The 27448-nt window shown below is 45.6% G+C and overlaps 1 protein-coding gene across 4 annotated transcripts in view; it reads left to right on the top strand.

Annotated features, from left to right (window-relative positions):
• LOC127584828 (microtubule-associated serine/threonine-protein kinase 1-like) overlaps positions 1-27448 on the top strand; it is a 178621-nt gene that overhangs the window by 29400 nt on the left and 121773 nt on the right. For 3 of the 4 annotated variants that reach the window (XR_007958439.1, XM_052041791.1, XM_052041788.1), the window contains exon 1: positions 12115-12271. The exons of the other annotated variant lie outside the window; for it this stretch is intronic. Coding sequence is in view for 2 of the 3 variants with exons in the window: in XM_052041791.1 (XP_051897751.1) it covers positions 12189-12271 (83 nt within the window). In the remaining variant the exon portion in view is untranslated. Of the gene's footprint in view, positions 1-12114; positions 12272-27448 lie in introns of those variants that run through there. 4 annotated transcript variants of the gene reach the window in all.

Below are 27448 nucleotides of genomic sequence, written 5' to 3'. Positions count from 1 at the left end.
GATGGTATGGAAATGCTTTCAAGGATCAGGACTCAAAATCCTGTGGGGCAGAAAGTGAGTCTTGCATGTTAGCTGAAACGAGACTGCAGATGCTGGAACCTGGAGCAACATACACAGTGCTGGAGGAATTCAGCGGGTCAGGCAGCATCTATGGAGGGAAATGGACAGTCGATGCTTTGGGTTGAGACCCTTCATCCTGGTCCATCTGCCTGACCTGCTGAGTTCCTCCAGTGCTTTGTATGTTGCCTTACATGTTAGGTGATAAATCTGATAAGAGTGAGGCCCAGTTAGCAACTAAAGGTGGGCAGACCATCCATCCCAGTCCGATTCAAAGCTAAGCGACAAAATACAAAGGAACGTGTGTTTAGATCATGTTTCCCACAATGTTAGAACATTCTATAAATCTTTGCACCCAAAGTGCCACATCTGGTGATTTTTGTAGTTGGGCTTTATACCCTCTGGAGTTTAGGAAAGTAGGAAGTAATCTCATTTAAGATTCTAAAGGGGCGTAACAGGTTAGATGCTGTGGGTTGTTTCCCTTAATGGAGGAGTCTAGAACTCGTGTGGGCAAATTCAGGGTATGAGATCAACCTTTTCAGGCTGAGATGAAGGAGGAATTTCTTCTCTGAGGGTTGTGAAACCTTTGAATTCTCTATCCTGGAGAGCTGTGAATGTTGAGTCAAGACAGAGAATTGATATTTTGCACTGTAGGGGAGTTGAGGATTATGGGGATCAGGCAGGAAACAGGGAAACAGGCACTGAGGCCAAGGTGAGACGAGCCATAATCTTTAGTAGATGGTAGTTCAGCTTAAAGGCCATGTTGCCGAGTCTTGCATTTTCTAATGTTCTTGTGAGGCGTTGCAGCCAATCTGTGCATAGCAAACTCCCACAGCGTGATGATTTTGATTGGGTGATTGCATTTTAGCTAGACACCAGGGGTAAATCATCTGCTCTTCAGAACTGTGCCATGGGATCTTTTACTTCCATCTGAAGAGGTGGACAAGGCCTCAGTTCATCTGTAAGAACATAGAACAGTACAGCACAGGAATAGGCCCTTCAGCCCACAATGGCTGTACTGACCGTGATGCCAAATTAAACTAATCCCTTTTGCCTGCACATGATCCATATCCCTCCATTCCCTCATGTTCATGTGTCTGTCTAAATGCTTTGTAAATGCCACTGTTGTGTCTGCTTCCACCTACTCCCCGGCAGAGCACATTCCAGGAACCTATCACTCTGTGTGTGTGTGTATATAAAAAATTATCCTGCACACCTCCTCTAGCATTGGACATTTCCACCTGGGGAAAAAACACTCTGCTGTCTGCTCTACCTATGCCTCTCAAAATTTGATAAACTTCTATCGGGTCTCCTCCAAGTTTGTCCAACCTCATTAGCTAATACTTTCTAATCCAGGCAGCATCCTGGTGAACCTCTTCTGCACCCTCTCCAAAGCCTCCACATCTTTTCCCTAATGAGGTGACCAGAACTGCACCCAGTTCCGTGAAAGATGGCATAAGGAGTTCATGAAGCAGGCACATTTGGTTCCCTGCCTGGGATAGAGGAAACCCCTCTGATAACTTTTGTTATATACGAGATGGAAACTGAAGTCAGATTATGGGCAATTTGTTATAACGATCCCTAACTATTTGTAACTGGTGTTGCTTGCTGTGGTTACTAAAAGATTGGAGAAGCATATTTGAGAATACCAGGAGATTGGGGCTCATGTGAAGCAAATGCTATCCTGGAACTCCTGGACTGAATGACCTGTATCTGTGCTATAGCTGCAGTATAATATTGTGCAATTGATATCCAGTTATAGATTGGAATCTATTCATGGAATGTTTGCATGTAGCATTATAATCCATGGGTCTAAAGAGCAATTCAGATGGTTTGTACATGGTCTTTATGCAAATTGACGGATATCTGAAAATGAGTTACCAGCAGGAATAAAATTAAAGGGTTTGGGTGTTCTCTGTACTAATAGTAGTTATCTGGAACTGAATCTAATCAAGGATCTCGGATGTGGGGTGCATACTCATGACAGTTATTTTAACTGGCTCGGGTAATACACTCAGTGGCTTGTGGCTGTCATCTGAAATGCAGAATTAAATTACAGTTAGGAGACCACACCTGGTGTCTGCTAGTTTGCACTGATTGAATTTTACAGGGGAGCTTGTGTTCCATGCCTGGCTGCTCTGTGCATTGCCAACAGCTGTCAGTCCAATCAGTGCACTTCTTGTCCTTGATACATGCTGACACTCGCACAAGCAGATTATCCAGTGTGATGCCATTAACTGCAGCATTATCCTTGGAGTAATTGACACCCAGGGGTCTGGGAAGGGGTCGTGGGGAGAGGGTTGGAGGAGGAAGAGGCTCAGTGCTGTAATCTTGCACAAAAGCTCGGATGCTGTCATTAACCGCAAGAACGAATCGTGGCAGGAGGGCAGCTGACACCTGAGGTCACAGCTGTGGATTCACTGAGGCCCGTCAAGGGTCTGGATGTTACAGTCCTGTATTAATGGCAATTCCTGGTCGGATAATGGGCGATTGCACGCCATTAGTTCCTTGTGAATATTTCCCATTTGTTATCACTGCAGTGTTTCCAAGGCATAAATCATCAGGCATCGCCCAAATGGGTGGCTAAAGATTCTCCTGACGGGGTCAGGGCTTGGCTTCAAGCATTCAGGCTGTGCGCGGGGACGGGGAGTGGTGGGGGTAAGCGCGATTGATGGGGCAGCCCTGAAGACAGAAAGGGTTGGCGGTTGAGGTGTGGCCCCACTCTGGGAGAGAGCAAGTGGTCGGCATGGGGCTGGCGGAGGTTGGGGAGGGGAGGGATGGAGTGTAGGGGTATTGAGTGGGTCAGGGCGAGGTGGATGAGAGAGAGGGGGCAGGGACGCAGTTTGGAGCAGAGGAAATGGGTAGAAGACTGGGGGAACTCGGTTTTGCACTAACCTTGCACTAATTTTGTATCCTGTATATACCATTTTTTTTGCACTATTTGTGCTTGCACAATTTTTCTGTCTGCGTTTACTCTACATCCTCTGTTCTATGTATGTCCTCTGTTATGTGAGTCTGGGGGAAACAACATTTTGTTCCTCCATGTGTTTTACTGCATATTGGTGAATGACATTAAGTATGACTTGAACTTGATCTGGAAGAGCAAGAAGATCAGGGTGAGGTGGGACTTTAAGGGAGAGGACCTAGAGGGTTTGGGCAAGGTTATGTGTTTGTTTCCTCAAGTATGAATATGTGATCACTGTGTGTGTGTGTGTGTGGGCGTTGATGCTAAATCTCCAATGGTGTTGGATCTCCTTGCCAATGGATCAAAACTCCACAGAACTGTGTGGAAGCATTCTTGATCCCAAACCACCGACTAAGGAGAATAGGGAAGCACAGTGTCACAGCCACTAGAATTCCTACCTCACAGTTCCAGCAAGCCGGGTTCCATCCTGTCCTCCGGTGCTGTATGTGTGGAGTTTGCAAGTTCTCCCTGTGGCTGTGTGGGTTTCCCCCGGATGTTCTGTTTTTCCTCCCACGTCTGGAAGACGTGCGGGTTAGTAGGCTAAGTGGTGACTGTGAAATTGCCCCTGGTGTGTGTGAGTGGGGAGTTGATGGGAACGCGGGGAGAATAAAATGTGATTGTGCGGGATTGGTGTAAATGGGTGGTTGATGGTAGGCATGACTCGTGGGCTGAAGGGCCTGTTTCTGTGCTGTGTGATTGAAGGCTCATGACCATGGTGCAGGTAGGGTCAGTAGCCCCAGAGTGTCTCTGGTGAGTTGGTCTCTGGAACCTCTCTCCCATCTTGCCATTGCATTTGTTTAGCTCTTGTGGACAGTCTAGTCGAACATCAATATCATTGGATTAAAGTTATATGGATACAATGTTTGGTATTTCCTGACATCTTGTGTCCATGTTTATTGAATCCTCTACTTTGGAATTCAGATACTCATGAGTGTTCACTTTAAATCATCACCAAATTAGTTTGACACACAGCTGGCTGATGGAGTTTAGCCCTGGGTAGAGTGGCAAGAAGATGTTAAAAATGTCTTGCATTTATATAGCAGCTTTCATGACTTCAAGGTGCCCTTAAGGGTTTCACAGCCAATACAAAGCAAGATCCAAACCACAGCAGAGACTGTGACCAGAGAATCTGCTTTTTAACAAAGTCAATAGGACCAGGGAGAATAGCTGGGCTGTCCTTTAATTGTGGGATCTGTTCCATACACAGTGCAGGGCAGTCACTGTTTAAATAGCAGCACCTCTGACAGTCCAGGCTCTCTCAGTACTCTCTCACGTATTCGGCTATGTGCTGAAAGTTTTGGAGTGGGGCTTGAACCCACTCCCACAGAAAACATACCACAGGATACTGAATCGAAATCCAATCAATTGAAATGTTGGGGGAATGAATGTGAAGGTGTATGAGACCTGGGTTTCACCCTGGGCTTGGGGTTGACACTTGGACCTGCCCAGTGCTGTGTTAAACTCGGGTGAACCAACTCATAAAGGTATATTTAGTGTTGCTTCAATTGTGCCCTTATTGATAGAAATGGACAGATCGGTGTCCCTACTGTACCTTGAATGTAGGAGCCAAGCTTTCAATCCAAGATAACAGCCCTATACTGAATGTTACAGAACTACAAGATCTTTGACAGTTCTGCGCAAAGATTGGCTTTTCTGAAATCTAACAGAAAGAGAGAGAAGGAAAGCGAGTGACACGAGGAAATGCAATGGCTGGCAGATGCATGGAGAAAAGTAGGAAAAGAAACACAGAGCCTGCAAAATAGAGAGTGTGTGGGAGGAACAGAAATATGGAGCCTCTTCCCTCAAATTCCCCGCCCCCGCTCCTGTCCAGCATTTACTTGGCACCTTTCATGACCTTACCAGGTCCCAGGTAGGTTTGTAGCCAATGAAGTACTTCGCTGAGGTGCTGTTGTTATGAAATTCATGAAACATGGCAGCACATCCGTGTACAGAACGTTCCTGCTGTTCACTGTTCCACAGGGAGGGGAGTGTCTAGTGATACTTCCCACCAGTAGTTATTCTCCAGATACAACCCAGGCATTAAAAGTCTATCCACAGAGACTCTCAGGGTCCAAGGACACTGAGACTGATTGCAGAAAACTGCTCTGATAGGCTGGGAGCAGTTAACTCAAAGTCAAAGTTGAGTTTATTGTCATATGCACAAGTACATGTATGCCCAGATGCAATGAAAAACTCACTTGCAGCAGCATCACAGGCACATAGCATCAGATAAGCAGCATTCACAAGAAAAATATAAATTAAACATAAATTATACAAGAAGGAACATAATTAGAACAAAAAAACGTCCATTGTAGTGCAAAGTGGTCATAGTGTTGCCATACTGAGATGATTAGGATTGTGCCGGTTGGTTCAAGAACCGAATAGTTGAAGGGAAGTAGCTGTTCTTGAACCTGGTGGTTTGGGACTTCAGGCTTCTGTACCTCCTGCCCACTGGTAGCTGCGAGAAGATGGCATGGCCCAGATGGTGGGGATCTTTGATGATAGATGTTGCTTTCTTGAGGTAGCACCTCCTGTAGAGACTACTGATGGTGGGGAGGGATGTGCCGGTGATGTATTGGGCAGAGTCCACTACTCCCTGCAGCTTCTCGCATTCCCTTCACATTTGAATTGCTGTTCCAGACCGTGATACAACCAGTCAGGATACTTTCAACAGTACATCTGTAGAACTTTGTTCGAGTGTTCGGTGACAAGCCGAACCTCCTTAACCTTCTAAGAAAGTAAAGTCGCTGTTGTGCCTTCCTTGTGATTGCATCTATGTGCTGGGCCCAGGACAGGTCATCTAATATGTTAATACCCATAAGTTTAGAGCTGCTGACCCTCCCCACCAATGTAGACTGGCAAATCTACTCAGACTAAAGGTTGAACCTCCAGGACTGAGGTTTGGATCCAGGTCGTCAATTTCTACATCTTGGCCACTGCAGAAAGCTCTTCTGTGATTGTTACAGTGCCAGAACAGGCAAAGTGTAGGTCACTCAATGCCTCAAGCCTGACCTTGTCTTTGAACACGATCAAGCCTGATGTGCCAAGATCTCACTCTTCTGTACCAGTTCCCCACAGCCTTCAATTCCTCAACCTTTGGACTCACTCCCTCTCTAACTACAAATGGTCCAGCTTCCACAATCCTCTGGGACAGAGAATTCCAGAGATTTTCACCTTGGACGAGAAGTTCCCATGTGCCTCAGTTTTAAGTAATCGCTCCCTAATCCTGTAACTATGACTCCTCAATTGAGATTCTCCCACTAGTGGAAACATCCTACCCTGTGATGGCCCCTAAGGGTCCAATCTTCCAATAAGATCACCCATCATTATTTAAACTCCAAAGAATACATCTCTAATTTCTTTAGCTGCTCATGACAGGGCAGCGCTCTCCCAGGAATTAGCCTTGGGAATCACATTGCTCAATCCCAGAGAGTGCCTCCATTATCCAAACCCCACCCTGAGCTTGGGTGATTCAGCAGCCACTGATGAGCTTCCTGGTTCCTTTTCCATTCCTGCCCCTCTTCCCCCACAAATTCCCCCCATCCTGTCATTTCTCTCCCCCACCCCCCACCCCCCAATTCCTGCATCCTCCCAATTGGATATGTAGAGGTGATGTCCTATTGCACCTGATCCCCAACTCACTGCACCAGGACCCTGTGGGATCAATGTTGAGGGTGGGGGTCAAAGGACTGCCCACATTTTAATATCACCTCCCCTCCCCATCTCAATCGAAAAGCGGTTCTAGTCTTGCCATTGCCAACTTGCTTGACAAAAGAGATATTCTACAATCGGCCAGAATTTTCAGAGGATACTGACTGGGGAAGGAATGAATCAATGGGAGGGAAGAATAAACAACTCGCCTCTCCCTCTGTATCCTACCTCACCAGTATTGGGTGGAGTAGAGAAGTGCCAGTGAAGCTTTGTGGAAATTAGAAAGCTTCATATCAAGGAGGTTCCACATTATTGCCTGGGCCAAACTTGAGCATCACAGAAGTGTTGGAGAATGTATGAACCATGGGCCAAGCCTAGAGCTAATGTTAAACAAAGAACACTGTCATTATGGACAAGGTGACGTTTATTAGCCATCCCTAATTTGACAGGCTATTTCAGATTGAAGTCAACTGCATTCCCAGAAGTCTGAAGTCACATGTCCACCAGATCTCTTGTACTGAAAGAGAAAGAGGCCACTCTTTCTCTGAGAGAGGGGAAATCTCATTGAAACCTACCGGATACTGAAAGGCCTGGATAGAGCGGATGTGGAGAGGATGTTTCCGTTAGTAGGAGAGTTTAGGATCTGAGAGCACAGCCTCAGGATAAAGGGACATCCCTTTAGAACTGAGATAAGGAGGAATTTCTTCAGCCAGGGGGTGGTGAATCTGTAGAATTCATTGCAGAGGGCAGTGGAGGCCAAGTTATTGGGTGTATTTAAGACAGAGATTGAAAAGTTCTTGTTTGGTAAGGGGGTTAAGGGTTATGGGGAGAATGAGACTGAAAAAATTCAGCCATGATTGAATGCTGGAGCAGACTTAATGGGCCGAATGGCCTAATTCTGCTCCTGTATCTTATGGTTATTCAGCCTATCAGGTCCATGCCAGTCCCCAACGGAGCAATCCCATTAGTCAGTTCCCCCCTCTCCTATTTTCTAGTATCTCTCCATTCTCCTCGCATATGCCATCAACTAACTAAGAATGTTAAATGTCATAGTCACCATTACTGAGACTAATGTTTATTTTTGAATTCCAAATTTATTTAACTGAATTTGCATCATTTGTGATTCAAATTCCCCAGCGGCCTTGTTGGGATTTGAACTCATGACTCCAGATCAATGGTCTGGTCGCCCAGATTGTTAGTGTGTTAACATTTTCACTGTGCTACTGTTGCCCTAGTTCTAGACAAGAATATTCTATGGACGGTGGTTAGAGTGGCCGGAGTCTCCTGGCCCAGCATCAATAAATTCAGGAGAAAGACGGTCGACAACCCTTTACCCAGTGTCAGTTGATTTACCTTTGCATTCAACCCCTCACAATGCAGTGCTTGTATCCTCTGGGTCCAGCTGCTCAAGGCCCTAAGCTCTCTCACGTATCAGCACAGAAGGAGGTCATTTGATGCCTTGAATCCTTTGCCAGCTCCCCATGGTTGAATTCTCATTAGTTCTCTTACCCTCTTCCGTCCTTATTTCCCTGTTACCCTGCAACATATTCCCTAACCTATGCCCATAGTCTCCCCTTTAATTCTCTTTGCCATTGACCTACACTAGGGGATAATTTACAGTAGATAATTAACCTGCCAACCCAACCAAAATTTAATGGGAAAGGGGGAAAGTTTAAAGGAGATGTGCGGGACATTTTTACACTGTGGTGGGTGCCTGGAATGTGCTGCCAGGGGTGGTGGCAGAGGCAGGTATGATAGAGGTATTTAAGAGGCTCTTAGGCACATGAATGTGCAGGCACAAGGGATAAGGTGTCAGTAGCTTAATTAGTTCAGTACAACATCCTGGGCTGTTCCTGTACTGTACTGTTCAATGTAACACAGTTCTTGGGATATGGGAGGAAATTATAAATCTGTGGGCATGGAGGGAATGTACAAAGTCAGCTGACCCAGGTCGCTGGAGCTGTGAGACAGCAGCACCAACTGCTGCACCACTGTGTCACCCAGTCTCCTGCTTTTTAAATCCTCAACCAACCCTTTCAGTCCCCTTTCGCTAATCCATCTTTGAAGCTTGATATCCAACTTCTGTCTGGCAACTTCACCGCAATGCAAGTTGGAGCATTTGCAACTTGTGCAGATCTGTGCTTGGGGCAGTCAGAGCCACGAGGCATGAGGATCGTATTGTGATGGATTAACTGTAAGAGCAATCAGTTGACGCTGGTAGTGGTGTGCCACCAAGCTCTCATGAATTCATTGACTTGAGACTGAGTCAGGGGATCACAGCCACTCTGTCCGTTGTTAGTAGAATATTTTTGCATATAAGTTGGTTGATGCCTGTTTTATACCAGGAATTGGCTCTGGGAAATGCAGTGTGTGGGAGGGACAGGGTGCTGTGTATTACTGAAGAAGTCTTAATCGAGACCTTTCCAGTATGGGGTAAATGGGATTTGGCATTAGGTTTGGGCATTGCAGGGGAGCAGAGTGTTGGATTGGTTGAGGGATCAAGATTGAAATGAGGGTCTACTGCCAGGGTTGGTAGGGGATTTGGGGCAGAGTTATAGTTAGGGTGAGTGGGCAGGAACCCATGATGAGTGATCAGGGCATTGGGGGAGAGGTGTCACAATGTAAGAGGCAGGTGGAAGTGAGGTTGTAAAGTTCAAAAACTTATGGTGGGAGTCAGGTGCAAAGGTGAATGGAGACCACAGGAAACTTGGGTAAATTAATAGGGACCTGCCTAGAACAAGTACTAAGTGCCAACCTGGCATCTCCTCAGGAAGGTCACCATGGGTGCCTGCTTATGCAGGTGTGGCCTGTTGAATAGCAGTGGCTATGAATGTGTGAATGAAAATTGTGGAAGTGATGTCCAGTTGTGCATGGATATCACTGGGAACATCTGCACATTAGCCACGGAAGACCAAGAATAAAAAGCATAGCTGGTTGTGCCCTATAGTAAGGCCCCAGTTTTTTTTCCCCAATTATATTTGATTTTTTATTGAGATGAGATTACAGGACACTAAAAACAACCCCACAATCTGACCCAACTCCATGTCTTCAGGTGGGACAGTAACAGTTGGCCTGTTTTTGAATCCCTCTGTGGTCTCCGCTTCCTATCTCAGGTACTCTCCTCCACCTCTACAACCCTCTGACATCTCCACACTCTTCCCCTCCCCATCCATAATCTGAACCATTTGCAACCCAGCCTTCAGCTGTTGAAACCCTGGAATCTCCTGCTTTTAAGATAGATATTTTTTTGAAACCTCCCTCGATCACCAAACCTCTGGTCACTTGTCCCTTACCTGTCTCTGTGGAGTTTGCATGCACCCCCTGTGACTGCATGCATTTCACCCAAATGCTCTGGCTTCCTCCCGTATCTCAAAGACATTCGGGTTGGTAGGTTAATTGGCCACTGCAAATCTGTAGGTGAATGTACAGTGAGTTCATGTGGATGTGGAGAGAATAAAATGGGATTAGCGCAAATGGCAGCTTCATTGTCAGCATGGATGGTGGGCTCAGGGGCTTATTTCCACACTCTATGACCAACGTATCTTTGTGGCTTGCTGTCTACTTTGGCCTGGCAACTTTATCATGATGCAAGTTGGAACACTTGCATTTTGCACAGGATGTGCAAGGCTATCGGGACCAGACGTGGGATTGTGAGGGGTTAAGGATAAGGCTGATCAGCTGACAGATCTGGGTACCAGGGATGGTGTTGACTTTTTCCCCCTTTGCTTAACTCTCTGATTGGTCTGCAGAAACGCCATACAGCGCTTTCAGGAAAAGCTAAGGACACAGTTTCCAAGAGTATGGTAACTGTGCCCCTCTCTAGGTTCAGAGCTCACACCCTTCTGTGCATAACTATTTTAAAATCGGTGTTTAATTTTTCATTCTTTCATTGTTATCTCTTTGACTTTTTCTGTTTCTCTTACATTTTCCTGACTCATCCATAAATACATGTATCTGTACCTATGTGTGCATCTCTCTTTTCTCTCTGCCTTCAATAACTGCCTCAGTATCTCCATCACAATGTTTGATTCTCTCCAGGTTCCACCTGGAGAGCTTTGCCTGATCAGAAGCTTAAGAAGCTGACCTCTGGGTCTCCATTCCCATTTTGTCTTCCTTTAGACTGTCTCTGATTCTCATCTCTGCCTAAAAACAAAAGCTGTAGACTCTGGAAATCCTCAATAGAGTGAACATTTCAGCTCACTGACCTTCAAAGGTCATCAACCTGACATGTAACTCTGTTCTGCTCTGCAATAGAGGCTTCTGAACCTGACGACCATTTCCAGCATTTTCTGTTTTTTTCCTCTGTCTGGCTGACTCTCTCTCTCACACTCACGCACACACAAACCCCCTGTGCCTGTGTCGAACTGATCTATCCTTTCCCCCATTTCTCTGTCTCTTTCCCTTTTGAATGTCCCTTTTCCTATCTGCCTGCCTCTCATTGTCCATTATATTTTTTTCCCCTCTGTTCAACCCCATCTCCACACCCGACTCCCACCATTCACCTCTGTGGCGCAACTTGCTTTATTTAATCCAGTCCACAACTAACCCCTCCCTCACCCCATCCCCACCAGTGATTCTCTGTCCTATCGTCTCACCTCCCTCTCTCATCTCTTCCTTCTCTGTCCTCCCTAATCCCTCCCCTGCCTCCCTCATTCTCCCTGCCACCCCCCCTCCTCTCCCACCCCTCCCCCTCTCTCCTCTCCCACCCCTCCCCCTCCCTCCTCTCCCACCCCTCCCCCTCCCTCCTCTCCCACCCCTCCCCCTCCCTCCTCTCCCACCCCTCCCCCTCCCTCCTCTCCCACCCCTCCCCCTCCCTCCTCTCCCACCCCTCCCCCTCCCTCCTCTCTCTCCCCCTCCCCCCCCTCCCCCCCTCTCCCACCCCTCTCTCCTCTCTCCTCTCCCACCCCTCTCTCCTCTCTCCTCTCCCACCCCTCTCTCCTCTCTCCTCTCCCACCCCTCTCTCCTCTCTCCTCTCCCACCCCTCTCTCCTCTCTCCTCTCCCACCCCTCTCTCCTCTCTCCTCTCCCACCCCTCTCTCCTCTCCCTCTCCCCCCCCCCCGCCCCTCCCTGCCTCTATTTTCCATTCCCGTAGCTTTCCCCAATGTGTTTCGTTCAACCTTCAATCTGGCTGGAGGCCGGTTTTGTGGTTGATTTGATACCTGGATAAACAAGCGGCCGCTTCCAGTGAACGCCAGCATCTCGACACTCCCACTGGCCTGTCTGACTGCGGACAGTGTCGGGGCGGAATGCTGAGGCAGGAGTGAATGGGGGGGAGTGAGGGAGAGATGCCGGCTCTTCCAACACCGGACAGCTGGTGGCAATAGACTCACACACGAGTCTACACACACCCAGCCCCACACACACACACACACACACACACATACACTCCTGGAGCATCCTCCCCTCTCAGATCGTTGGAATAATCTACCAGCCCCAGTCAGGCAATTAGCACAGCTTTGACTGTAGCCGAGGCTCCATGTAACGGCACCAACCACAATGTCAGCTCAACCGGACCATGTCGGAGACTCTATGGACGATGCTCTCTAATTTTTCCATGCCCTATTTTCTTGAAAGCAACATGTTCCGGCGGTCCAAAAGGTAACGAGCAGCCTTGCCCCATTCAACAAAGCAAGCGAGGCACAGAGTCTGGTGCGGTGAAGATGAAGGGAAGCCGCTGCTTGCGCCCGGCAGCCCTGCTCTCTCATCTTTGGGCGGCGGTGCAGTTGTAACCGGGCTGGGATTTTGCACGGTGGGCGTTTGAGGGGTGCAGGGGGCTGTGCTTGAGGGACAGAGATGGAGGGTTTGTATCCGCCCTCCCTCTCCCTCTCCCAGCGTTGCTGTGTAGGCTGGGTCGGAGGGAGTTGCGTTGTTCGCAGCCATGAAGCAGTCAGTGCTGGAAGTGGTGGGTTCACCTTGGCAAGGCAAAGGTGCCAGGTGTCTGGGTTGCTCATTGTGCAGAAGGACTGAGGGGCTGCGAGACCGTGGTCTGAAGCAACGGTACCCGGATCGGTATTCGCTGGAAGGTGTGACTTGTTGTCGGGATGGAGAGAGGCTCAGCAAATGCTCGGGTGGATTCCATTGTTTCACTCGGCCATCCTTCTGTGGACCGTGAAAACACACACACACACACACACACACACACACACACACACACACACACACACACACACACACACGATCCACGCAACATATACAGCGGACGCAGGTACACACACATGCACAGAACATAAACACACATTACACACAGGTACATATAATACACAGACACACACACACATACAGAACATAAATACACATTACACACAAGTAAACACAGCACACATACACACAACCATACCATCCAGATAGACGCACATGATATACTCAGATGCAGGCTAGTCAAACACAAGTATGCACAGATAAATATAGCACATATACACACACAACACAGATACAATATGCACCATACACAATGAACGCAAATACATATTGAAGAGTTAGACAGGCAGGAGGAGGGAAAGGTACAATGGGAAATGGGGGAAAAGGATAATTCAGTCTGAGACAGGCACAGGGCGTTAGCGTGTGTGAGAGAGGCAGGCAGCCAGCCAGCCAGAAGAAAGCAAAATGCTGGAAACAGTTGGCAGGTTCAGAAGCATGAACAAACAGCAGGTACAACATGGAATGACACAGTGCAGATGTATCATACATAAGGAATACATACACAAGGAATACACACACAGCACAAGCAGCATTTAGATCTACTGCACACAAACAAGTGCACACAACATGGACATACAGATGCATACACAGATATACTACGTGTGCACAAATATATTGACACATCACATTCGTTCAAGCGCATATACACGCAAAAACACATGCAAACTCATTCACCTCTCAAGAGCGAGTTTTGCGATATGTTTTCAGGCTTGTCCTTGTGTTTTTCATCAGTGATCACGACCTTGTATCTTGGTTAACATCACAGTGAGATATTATACTTTTAAGAGTTCAGAAGACAAACTAATTCCAGATTCTATGTAGCGGTTGGTGATTGTGTGCAGGTTGGCCACTGAGTAACCTTCATGGCTGGAAATATTCCTTTCCATCCAAGATCTTGCAAATTGGGATGAAAATGGCGGAAGTGGAGATGGTGAAAAATTCCAAAAGGAGGTTGGATGGGCACTCGATGGAGATAGTTAGTGGGCTCAGGGCTAGAGTAGGGAGTGGAACTGATTGGACAAAGTAGGCCTCCAGTGACAAACTATGACTCTTTCTCAGTCCGATAGAGAATCATAGAGTTATACAGCATGGAAACAGGCCCTTTGGCCCAACTTGTCCATGCTGACCAAGTTGCCTACCTGATCTTGTCCCATTTGCCTGTGTTTGCCCATATCCCTCTGTGCCTTTCCTACCCGTGTAACCTGTGTTGATGTCCTTAAAATGTTGTAATTTTACCTGCCTCTTCCACTTCCTCTGCCAGCTCTTTCAACATACCCATCACACTCTGTGTGGAAAAACTTGCCCCTTAGGTCCCTTTCACAAGAATGTTGCTGGGACTAGAGGCCTTGAGTTATAGGGTAAGACTGGATAGGCTAGGACTGTTTTCCCTGGAGCAAAGGCTGGGGGGGGGGGGGGGGGGGGGTGACCTTATACAATCATGAGGGGCATAGATAAGATGGATTGTCACAATCTTTTTCTCAGGGTAGGGGAGTCTAAAAGTAGAAGGCATAGGTTTAAGGTGAGAGGGAAAAGATTTATAGGGGATCTGAGGGACATATTTTTCACACACAGGGTGGTGGGTATATGGAACGAGCTGCTAGAGGAAGTGGTAGAGGCAGGTACAATTACAGCATTTAAAAGATGTTTGGACAGGATAGGTTCAGTGGGGTGTGGGCTAAACGCAGGCAAATGAGACTATCTCAGGTAGGCCCCTTGGTTGACATGGATGTGTTGGGCCAAAGGCCTGTAGAACTCTAAATCTTTCCCCTCCCACCTTAAACCAATGGCATTTAGTTTTAGACTCCCCTGCCCTGGGAAAAACACTGTGACCGTTCACCTTATCTGTGCCCCTTGTGATTTTATAAACCTCTATACAGTCTCCCCTCAGCCCCCTACACTTCAGAGAAAACAGTCCCAGCCTATCCAGTCCCTCATAAGTCAAGACATCCAATCCCGGCAACATCTTTGTGAATCTCTTCTGCACCCTTTCCAGCTCAATGTCACCCTTCTCATAGCTGGGTGACCAGAATGCTTTGATGTTAGAGGAGAATTCCCTGGATTTGCCTTTAATGAGGTGGGGATGGAGAAGAGGAAGATCTGAGGGGGATCAAGGTACCAAAACTAAGGACAAATTGAAGGAGATTGTTTGAGAGAGCGTGAAAGCAGAACAAAGAATCCAAAATTGTGGATTTTGGCTGAGTTGATGGAACCTGTGGTTAAGGAAGTGTTGAATGGGCTAGAAGGTCGACTGAGGCAGAACTCTGGCTAAACCAGGCGATTCGGCAAGGTTTTGAATCCCACAGATCACTGAACTTGGTGCGAAGAGCTCCCAATCTGAATAAGCCTTGTTGCTTGAGGCAGTGAAAATAGTGGTTTCCAAATGGATCTCATATGAACAGGAGCAGCACTAGGCTATTTGGTCCCTCAAACCTACTCCTCCATGGTCGATCTAATATTTAGTCTCAGCACTTTCTCGCTTTAATTCATAATTAGCTCTGATATCCAAAAATCTTGGAGGGGAATCTCAGGGCTCTCCTTCTCTTTGATCATAAAAATATAAGATATCTTTATTAGTCACGGGTACATCGAAACACACAATGAAATGCACCTTTTGCGTAGAGTGTTCTGGGTGGCAGCCTGCAAGTGTCGCCACGCTTCCAGCGCCAACGTAGCATGTCCACAACTTCCTAAGCAATTTTGTTAATTCCTACTTTAAGTAAACATTAAGTTCCAAATGATCCCACTGAAGCAAAGAAAATATATCTGTACACTACTTACAACAATGTGTGCTGGAGACGGGGACCTAGTGTCCTTGCCTACCCTGTAGGCTCCATGCCTATACATCAATTAATGGCCATTTCATCTGTATATCTTTGGAATGTGGGAGGAAGCCGTAGCACCCGGAAGAAACCAACGCAGACACAGGGAGAACGTACAGACTCCTTACAGACAGGTGCTGGAATTGAACCCGGGTCGCTGGCGCTGTAATAGCGTTACGCTAACTGCTACATCTATTGGTTTCAGCCAAATATAATTAATGACTCAGTATTCCCACCCTCCAGAACAGATATTCACAACACTGAGTGAAGAAATTCTTCCTCATCTCAGTTTTAAATGGATGAGCCTTTATTTTGAGCCTATATCCCCTAGTTCAAGATTCCCTACCAAGGAAAACATTCTCTCAGCACCTACCTGTAAAGCCCTCTCAGAATCCAACATGTTTCAGTAAGATCACCTTCCAACTTAATAGGAGGCTTAATTTGCTAATCTTTCCTCATGAAACAGGCCCTTCATCCCAGGGACCAATCCTGTGCTGTCTCTGCATCTTATAGTTCTTTACGACAGAGAGAGAAACCATTCAGCCCATCAAGTCTGTGCCAACTCTCAGAGAGGTCCCATCACTACCATCTCCCCACTTATTTTCCTCTAAGCAATCCCCTCTCACGGCCCCATCAACATGTTCTTGATTCTCTTGCCACGCACCTGCACTAGGAGTAATTTACAGAAGCCAACTAACCTGCCAACCAGCTCGTCTTTGGCATTTTGGAGGAACAGTGGCATAGCTGGTAGAGCTGCTACCTCACAGCTCCATTGTCCTGGCTTCAATCCTGACCTCCAGTGCTGTCTGTGTGTAGTTTGCACATTATCCCTGTGACCCTTTCTTCCTGACGCTCCAGTTTCTTCCCACGTTCCGAAATGTGGCGGTTGTTAGTTTCATTAGTCACTGTAAATTTTCCCAATTGTGAAGGTGATTGGCAGAATCTGGGGAGGAGTCGATGGGAATGTAGGGAGAATAAAATGAGTCAGGGTAGGATTGTGTAAAAATGGGTGCTTGATGGTCGGTGTGGACTGGGTGGGTTGCCTGTTTCAACCCTCCATCCTTCTGTGATTCTCTGAAACTGGAGCACCCAGGGGAAACCCACGCAGTCACAGGGAGAAAGTATGAACCCAGGTCACTGGAGCTGTGAGGCATCTGTACTGCGCTACTGAGTAACAAATTGTTTGACTTAAGGCGTAAGGTAGTAGATAATTGTATCATAAGGTGTGGACCAGTCAAGCCATTGTTCAGGTGTTTAGGGATATGGACCTTGCAGGCATTTAATAACCATCCCTAACTGCCCTCGATCTGAAGGGGACAGTCAAAGGTCAACTTATGTTAGTGGGTCTGAGGCACATGTAGATAAGATGGCAGATTTCCTTTCACAAGGGACATCAGTGAACCAGATGGGTTTTTAAGACAATTCTACAGTTTCATGGTCATCTTTGATGAGACGACCTTTTTATTCCAGATTTTTAAGCACTTGAACTCCCGACAAGTAGGATTTGAACTTGCGTATCTCGATCAGTGATCCAGGTCTTTGGATGCTAGCTCAGTGACTTGATCACAACAGTACTCTAGATAACCACCTGAAACTTGTGAACTATATATGAATTAAGTTCATAGATTTATAAGGAATATGTAAATAGATTTATAAGGAATATGTAAATAGATTTGAGCAGAATAAATGGAGACACAAGAGACTGCAGATGCTGGAATCTGGAGCAACACACAAAATGCTGGAGGAACTCAGCAGGTCAGGCAGCAACTCTGGAAGGAAATTTCCCTCCATAGATGCTGCCTGACCTGCTAAGTTCCTCCAGTGTTGTGTGTGTTAAGCAAATTAAGTGTCTGAAAGATTGACAAAGACAGGGAGATGAGCATCCTCAATTCCTTATGTCAGTGCTGCAGGTGAGTGGTAGAATCTCAGGGGAGTAGATGGGAATGTGGAGAAAATAAAATGGGATTAGTCTAGGGCTACTGTAAATGGCTGCTTGATTTTCAGCACTGTGGGATGGAAGTCCTGTTTCCACGCTGTATAACTTTATGGATATCTTTCACTGTGGACTTTTCTCTATGGTAACCCACCTGGCATGAATACATGAGTCTAGTGCTTGTGGCATTAGAACCTTTATATTATAAAATAAGCTTGCCTGGTGTAGAGAGACAGTGATGAATTGCCTGCAGTACCTTTCATCGTTTATTTTTTTTGAGATTTGGGTGTCACTGGAAAGACCAGGATTTAATGCTCATAATAATTTACTTGACAAGATGGTGGTGGTGAGTCACCTTGAACTGCTGCAGTGCCCTTGGTGAAGGTCCCTCCACAGTGCTGCTGGGGAGGCAGTTCCAGGATATCGACCCATGACTGTACCCTAATGTTACAATTGCTCTTGTGCCTGAACTTCATTTTCACAAATGATCCCCATATGCTTTCACTCTCTTAGGATCTATCTTAAGTCTCACAATATATACCATACAGCATTTTTTATTCTACTCACTGTGGGATAAAAATAATAGAGCATATTGAATGATATTTAATTGTAGCATGAAATATTCCTCATGTGAGACATTATAATACCAAAACTATTTCAAGTGCAAAATATTAATACCTTGACCTTCCTTGAATGAGGCATTTTAATAAGTTGACTTGTGTGTACATTGCCACATCATGCACATAAGATGTACTAATGTACAATATGAGATTGACATTTTAACTATATCATGTATTAGGCACTTTAATGTCTTAGCTGTTTTATTCTGAGGCATTTTAATGTTGTGACTATTATGGGCATGAGACATTAATGCTATGACTCTTACATGGCTAAGAGACTTCACTAGTATATCTACATGATACTTCAATACCATGCCTATTACATATGTGATGTAGTTTGATTCTGTGATTCTTACATGCACGAAGTACCTGTGACTGTTGTGTAAGTGATTTTAATGCCATGAATGTTCCATGTATGTGAGATGGAGGCCAGGACTGTTGCATTTTTGTACCATCCTCAGCACGTACGCTGCATTTTAATACCATGACCTACATTGTAGGTGACCTTTAATGCCATTGTTATCCTGCGTGAAACATTCCTTGCAACCCTTCAGATTTAGTCTGCTGTTTTGAAAATCCTGTCAATGGACTTAAAGTTGTACATTCTTAGAATTCTTTTTTCAATTGGACACCCGGTGCTCCCTGTGTCCCCCAGAATGTTCCTGCTTCCCCTCAACACAAGTCTCTGACCCAAACATTGGGAGTTCTTGTCTTTTCTTGGCATGACCACAAGCTGCACAACCTGGGGGCAGTGAGTCATGGTCAGGAGAGGAACAGGGAACAGACGTTTAATTATTTTGTACACCAGATGGTGAATCAGTGAAACAGGCTGCCCAGGGATTCTGGAGAACATCCTTACAGAGAGATGACATGAAGGGTTCAGGACAAGCAGTTGTCATGGGGTGACCCCACAAGCTCAAGTGTAGTAACCCTTAAGGAAGGTCATGAGCTTGCAGTGGGACTGGTGAGGTACCAACTCTAGCATCTGGGGTAGGGAGGGAGAGGGATGGGGTGGGGGCAGACTAGCTTGAAAAATATTAACTACTAAACTATCTTGAAGAATTACATAACAGAATAATATCTAGCCACATTATGTATTTAACATCTAATTATAGTGTGAACAGAAGTCAAACACATAGTTCTAAATATCAGGAGAGCATTTGTACCTACAAGTTTTGCCAAAAATTATAATGGGTGAGCCCTGGGAAGCTCAAGAGACCTTGGCATAAACATACAGATAAAATCCCAAAATCCATTTTGGAACATTTCCTAGGATATCAGAGCAAGACAATGGGAGAATTGGGCATCTACAAAATTCATTCTTTGAACTGCCCTCTTTAACTTGCCTCTGCAGACAGCTTGCTTGTGGACAGAGTTATACAGCACAGAAACAGGCCCTTCAGCCCAACTGGTCCATGCTGACCAAGATGCCCCATCCAAGCTGGTCCCTTTTGCCAGTGTTTGGCCCATGACCCTCTAAACCTTTCCAATCCATGTAGCTGTCCAACTCTCTTCTAAAAGTTGTCATTATACCTTCCTCAACCACTTCCTCTGGCAGCTCATTCCATATAGATACCACCCTTTGTGTAAAAATAAAAGTTGCCCCTCAAGTTCCCCTCTCAAACCTATGACCTCTAGTTCTTGATTCCCCAACCCTGGTAAAAAGACTGAGTGCATTCACCCTACCTATAGAACATTACAGCACAGTACAGGCCCTTCGGCCCACAATGTTGTGCCGATGTTTTATCGTGCTCTAATATCTGTCTCACCCTTCCCTCCCACATAGCTCCCCATTTCTCTAACATTCATGTGTCTATCTAGGAGTCTCTTAAATGTCCCTAATGTATCTGCCCCCACAACCTCCGCTGGCAGTGCGTTCCACGGACCCACCACTCTCTGTAAAAAAAAATTACTTTTTACCCCTGACATCCCCTTTATACCTTCCTCCAAACACCTTAAGATTATGTCCCCTCGTGTTAGCTATTGTCGCCCTGGGAAAAAGTCTCTGACTGTCCACTCGATCTCTGCCTCTTATCATCTATGTCCCTCGTGATTTTATACACCCTATAATATCACCTCTCAGTCTCCTACGAGCTTGCCCTCTTTGTCTCCAACCTGGAAACATGAGCTACAAAGCCTGGGTTAAGTATTTCAGCATGATTAGATTCAAATGGAATTTGGATTGCACTTGAATGGTAGAAAAGTAGGTGCTTTATAAACAAGAGGGAGTGGCTGGTTGGGGGTTTCTCCTTTTCAGAAAGTCTTTGCTTTTATATTGTGATTGGGTTTGTTTGCATCACTTCCTCTTACCACTTGACACATTGATTTAATTTAAAAAGAAGCAGTACCTTAATAAATTTTACAAAAATTTCAATTGACTGTTAGAAACTTGGTATCTTGCATTGTAGAGAGAGAGAGAGAGAGAGAGAGAGGCTGCTGAGAGAGCTAGCCCGTGGCTATTTGCAATTTCCAAACCATGTTAACTTTGATGAAAAGACAGAGTGTAATTTATCCAAGTTTGCAGGCAATACAAAACCAGGCTGGATAGTGAGCTGTGTGTAAGACACAAAGGGCTGGAAACTGTTCACACAATTCCAACAAAAAAATAATGGTCTGCTGTTGAAAATCAGGTTAAGCTGGAATAGCAATTTTGCAAACATTTCTGGATGCCCTTTGGGAAATGAATCGCCTCGTTTTTCTACAGGACTAATTTTTCTGACTACAATTTTCCCCACCCTAAGGCTCCCCCCGATTAGTTCTGTGGTAGTCGAGAATTTGTCTGCAGTAAGATTTTTAACTTCACTGGTTTGAAAAATGACAATTATTTACTCAAAGAATAACTAGTTTTATTTAACTGTGTTTTACCTGAAACTGTTCTGTTTAAAGGGACGGCACTCAAATGGCATTACTTGTCCTCACTGAGACCTATAACCGTAAATTCTGCTTTTCCCATGGTGATTAAGGACAGTTACTCAGCTAGCTAACCTCATGATCATTCCGAGCTACTGCTGCTCTCTCCCACATCTCACAATTTGCTGGACACTGTTGCATCGAGCAGGAGAGGGGTTGATCACCCAAACGTGATATTCTAGGAAATGAGGTATTGACTGGAGCTTTGAGTATAATGGTCAGTAAGTCATGTTGCAGCTATATAAAACTTTGGTTAGGTTGCACGTGGAGTATTGTGTGCAATTCTGGTCGCCTGATTACAGGAACGATGCAGAGGCTTTGGAAAGGGTACAGAAGAGGTTTACCAGGATGCTCCCTGGATTAGAGGATACGAGCTGCAAGGAAAGGTTGGACAAAGGGGTTAGTTTCACTGGAGCATTGGAGGCTGAGGGGAGACCCGATAAAATTTTGAGAGACATAGATAGGGTAGATAGAGCAATTTTCCCAAGGGGATGTAGTTTAAGGTGAGGGGGGAAAATTTAAAGGAGATGTGTGGGCAAGTTTTTTCACACAGAGTGGCAGATGCCTAGGGTACTGGTGGAAGCAGATACGATAGTGGCATTTAAGAGGCTTTTAGATGGGAACATAACTATGCAGGGAATGGAGGGATATGGATCATGTGCAGGCAGAAGAGATTTATTTTAATTTGGCATCATGGTCAGCACAGACCTTGTGGGCTGAAGGGCCTGTTCCTGTTTTGTATGAGACTTGGTCTGCTTTTTTTCTTACGCTCACTACGCTCACTGGACCAGGCAGAACAGGCTCAGGCATTTGACTGCACTGTATCAGGGGGAAACCTGAACTAAAGTCATCATTATCAATTTCAGTGCAATATTATATCAGGGAACCCAACAGCCCCCGTTCTGTGATCCAACCAATTGAAGTTCTCTGTCTTTATCCAGCAGTCTTCACTAACAAGGATGATCCACCACGTTTTCTTAATGCCACAAAGAAAAATGGCTTAGAGCAATCTCTGGGCCTCCAAGGGGATAGAGACAGACAACGTGAGTAGGCAAGTGGAGTGCAATGTGGGAAAGTGTGAGGTTATTCACTTTGGTACAATGAATAGAAAAACAGAATCCAGATTTAACTGGAAACCATTAAAAGTGGGTGTGGCATGGGACCTTGAGGTATGTTTCATGAAACGCAGAAGGTGCAACAAACAAGATTGATGGGATGCTGACTTCCCTTGCATGGGACGTTGGAGGATAAAAGTAGGGAAGTGCAGGTAGGACTGTAAATTCTAGACCATTGTAATTGGAATGCTTGTGTAGACTTTCAGTTCCGCACTTGAGGTCAAAGAGCAACCCCACACCATTCATTCCCTCAGGTTCAGGAGGGGAGAAAATCAGTTTCTGTGTGTAATTGGGATATGGGATTAGGGACAGGGAATGGAATATTCCTTGTTGGACCACCCAGGCACAACAGATTGGAGCAGATTTAGAACAAAACTCTTTGAGACCAGATGTGATTGCACTGCAGATATGCACAGGAGACTCACAAGGATGTCGCCAAGACGATGAGGAAAGATTGGATAGCCTGGGTTGTTTACATTGGAACAGAGGAGGCTGAGGGGAACTTAATTGAGGTGGATTGAGTAAATACGAAGGACCCACTTTCTTTAACAGGACCTAGGACATAGATTTAAAGTAATTGGTAGAAGAATTGTGCAGAAGATCTCCCATTGTTAGAAAAATCTAAATAGTTGACTAAGGTTGAGTAAAGTATGTTGTGCTTTCTTGCTCTGACTCATGTGCGACTCCAACCACATATCAATGTTGACTCTTAACTCCCGTCTGAAGTGATTGGGCCAGTGTATCAGTTGTTTCAATTTCTCACCACCTTATGGGACTGAAGTTAGTCAGGAAGGGGGTGGCTCGGCTGTGCATCACTTCAAAGAGCCATGAAGTACAGGCAATAAATGCTGACATTGCCACTTATGGCTGATTCCCAAGAAAGCACATGTGTATCTGGTGGTGGTGATTTTAATAAGGCCTGTATGTAGAGTCATACTGCATAAAGTCAGGCCCTTCAACCCAACTGGTCCATGCTGACCAAGATGCCTGCCTAAGCTAGTCCCATTTGCCCACCTTTGGCCCATATCCCTCTGACCCTTTCCGATCCATGTACCTGTCCAAGTGCCTTTTAAATGTTGTAACTGTACCTGCCTCAACCACATCCTCTGGCAGCTCATTCCATATATGGACCACTCTTTAGGTAAAAGGTTGCCCCTCGAGTTCCTATTAACTCTCTCCCCTATCACCTTAAACCTATGCCCTCTAGTTCTTGATTCCCCAATCCTGGGAAAAAGACTGCACGTTCACCCTGTCTATTCCCCTCGTGATTTTATACACCTCTATAAGACCACCTCTCATTCTCCTACGCTCCAGTGAATAAAGTCCTAGCTTACTCAATCTCTAACTCAGTCCCTTGAGTTTTGGCAACATCCTCGTAAATCTTTTCTGCACTCTTTCCAGCTTAATAGCATCTTTCCTATAGCAGGGTACATGAGCAAGTTCTGATGGGATCCTGACATTCCTCTCTCAAGGATCATCCTGAAGGAAGGTGAGCCAAACTTCTCGAACTTTCTGTGTCCAAGGTCGGTACGAATTACTCAACTGGAGTAATTACAGGGGGAGGTTACAGAGCATTAATGGGAAACATTGGAACAACGAGTTCTAAAATGTGTTTTTCGAAGAGGTTACTATGGATTAAATGTTTTAATCCTCTTTCACTGCCTCACAATCTCTTCATTTGCAGTTTAGTTGCTGTTGAAACCCCAAAGGATTTGGATAACTCCCAACGACCATGTAACCTACATATTACTGTGTCTGATATTAGCAGACAGATTCTAACACATTCCTGGGAAATTGCTCTGTCTGACTGCCTTTTTAATATAGATGGCAACACATTTATTTATTTAAAAGGGTTCATGCCCTGTCTAATGAGAGATTGTGAAGTGACGTATTGAGCATTTGCTCACTGGTGCTGTGAACTTTAACTTCTGAGCTTATCCATACACGATTGATGGAGCGCTGTGCTTGCCAGCACTGCAGGAGTTCAAGATTAATCTCCAGGAGACAGCTGCATGCAATTCTCAAGAGAAAAATATGTTTCTTACATTTTCTTTGAACCCTAGTTTATTAGTGCGGAGATGTTGGAGATGGAGGAAAATGGCTGCTGATTAATAGTAAAGTTTCAACCAGTTGGATTAAGAGTCTGTTCTCTTTCCAATTAATTGTAGGTAGGCAGGGTTTCCACACATTGAGTGTTGGGGTAGAATGATTTGTACAAGGAGTCACTCATTAATCTCCCTATTTCAATAACCTCCAGCCCCACGATCTTCTGAGGTATCTCCACTCTTTCATTTCTGGCCTCATGATCATCCCTGATTTTAATCACTTCGTCATTGATGGTCATACTTTCGGCTACCAAAGCCCAAAACAATCCACTTCCTAAACCTCCCTCTCCTCCTTAAAGACTGTCCTTAAAAAAAACCTACCTCTTTTATTTCTTCATAATGTCTTCCTATGTAGCTCAGCACAGAGAGTAATACAGCACTGAAACAGGCCCTTTGGCCCAACTCATCCATGCTAATCATGGTGCCCACCAAGCTAGTACCGTTTGGCCCATATCCCTCTAAACACCCTCCTATCCAAATACCTTTTAAGTGTTATTATTGTACCTGCCTCAACCACTTCCCCGTGGCAGCTCGTTCCACATATGCACCACTCTCTGCATGAAGTTGCCCCTCAAGTCCCTTTTAAATCTTTCACCTCTCACCTTAAACCTATGCCCTCTAGTTTTTTAGTCCCCCTTCCCAAGGAAAAAGACTAGGTGTGTTCACCTTATCTATGCCCCTCATTGTACTTTGTTGTTAATACCCCTTGAATTGTCCAAGGATGCTTTACTCTGTTAAAAGTGCAACATTCTGGGCACCCAACAAAAGTTGGCAGAGGGATCAGTTCAGAGAAGGTTTACAGAACTGATGACCTCATTGGGTGAGTCTTATGAGGAAAGAGTGGACAGGCAGGTTTGTAGAGTGAGAGGTAACTTGATTTAATCACAAGACCATAAGATATAGGAGCAGGATTAGGCCATTCAGCCCATCAAGTCTTCTCTGCCATTCAATCATGGCTGATATTTTTCTCTCAACCCCATTCTCTTGTCATCTCCCTGTAATCCTTAACCACCCCCACCCCACACCAATCAAGAATTTATCAATCTCTGCCTTAAATACACCAAATAACTTGGCCTCCACAGCCCTCTGTGGCAATGAATTTCACAGATTCACCACCCTCTAGCTGAAGAAATTCCTCTTCATCTCAGTTCTAAAAGGACGTCCCCTTATTCTGAGACTGTGCCCTCGGATCCTAGACTCTCCTACTAATGGAAACATCCTCTCCACGTGCACTCTATCCAGGCCTTTCAATATTCGGTAGGTTTCAATGAGATTCCCCCACCCATCCTTCTGAACTCCATTGGGTACAGGTCCAGAGCCATCAAACGCTCCTCATACGTTAACCTTTTCATTCCCAGGATCATTCTTGTGAATCTCCTCTGAAGCCCCCTCTAGGACCAGCACTTCTCTCCATAGATATGGGACCCAAAATTGCTCTCAATATTCCAAATGCAGTCTGACAAGATCTTGAGGAGTCTTGACAGAATGGATGTGGAGAGAATGTTTCCTCTGGTGGGTCACTGTTCAAAAATAAGAGGCTGCCAATTTAAAATAGAGATGAGATCAATTTTATTCTCTCAGGATAACGAGCATTTGGAACTCTCTTCCTGAAAGGGTGGCAGAAGCAGAGACTTTGAATATTTTTTAAAGCAGAGGTAGATAGATTCTTGAACTGCAATGTGTTGAAAGGCTACCACAGCTAGACAGGAATGTGGAATTGAGCTTATAGTCAGATCTGACATGATCTTATTAAATATTGGAGCAGGGTCAAGGTGTTGTGTGGCCTACTCCTGCTCCCAATTCATACGTTTATATGGGTAATGCAAGGGAGACAGAACGGACACACCAAGCAGCTGATTCAATCCACGCTCCTGACTCTGAACATCTCCACAAACTGAGATCCCCGCAAGAAATTGCAGGGAGTTGTGAACGCAGCCCAGCCCAGTCCATCACGCAAACCAGCCTCCCTTCCACTGACTCCGTCTACACTTCCCGCTGCCTCGGGAAAAGCAGCCAACATAATCAAGGACCCCTCCCACCCCGGTCATTCTCTCTTCTCCTCCCTCCCGTCAGGCAGAAGATACAAAAGCTTGAGAACACGTACTGTCAGATTCAAGCATAACTTCTATTCCACTGTTATCAGACTCTTGAATGGACCTCTCGTACGCTATAAGGTGAACTCTTAATCTCCCAATCTACCTCGTCGTGGCCCTTGCACTTTATTTGTCTACCTGCACAGCACTTCCTCTGTAACTGTAACACTATATTCTGCATTTTGTTTCCCTTTTATTACCCCGATTTAATTATGTATGGCATGATCTGTCTGGTTCTGGATGGCAGGCAAGACGAAAGCTTTTCACTGTATCTCGGTACATGTGACGATAATAAACCAATCCAATCCAGTTGTAAGCAGCTAAGAGTTGGCGTCAATCCTGACCAGAAATGGAATAGACTGATGAGGTCGTCATATTGGCGGGAGTGAATTAGGTGATATGGTGGCATGCTCTTCACCTGATCGCTGGATTTCCCCCATTCCACAAAACTAGCTCAGTTGACGTTCCCAGCATGTGATCCATATTGCTGCTGATCCGTAAGGAATTTCAGGGCACGTCTAAGAATAGAGTCAGTGGTGAAGAGATGATGATTTGCTTCCTGGTAAGAAGACGACAAGGACCATGCTTCCTTTACAATTACCCCTGGGAGCTGATGTCGGGACCATGGACCAGTGGTTCGAGTCCATGAGGCTGGGAGGCTGAAGCAGGATGTAGTGAGGTGGGGAACAAAGAGCCTAATGTAATTCAGTCCTTAGCAGTGTTAGGTAATGCATATGGGGAGATTAAATAAGGCAAGGATACTGAGAGATGTAAAGGAACAGATGGGAGGAGTCCTGCAGTGACCTGGAGGTGGAGGACTGAAAGCTGCTGAACATGCCAGGATGATCCTGGGGAATTTCCAATCCTACATATATTTGCATCATGTCATCAGCCTCAGAGCTTAAATTAACCGGAGCCAGTCCAGTGAAACCCATGTGCTCACTGACACTTGCGGGCTGCCCCCAGCACATTCCTAGTAACG

Source organism: Pristis pectinata, chromosome 31 (genome assembly GCF_009764475.1).
Source record: "Pristis pectinata isolate sPriPec2 chromosome 31, sPriPec2.1.pri, whole genome shotgun sequence".
Lineage (NCBI taxonomy): Eukaryota > Metazoa > Chordata > Chondrichthyes > Rhinopristiformes > Pristidae > Pristis > Pristis pectinata.
This window is presented reverse-complemented; position numbering and strand designations above follow the sequence as displayed.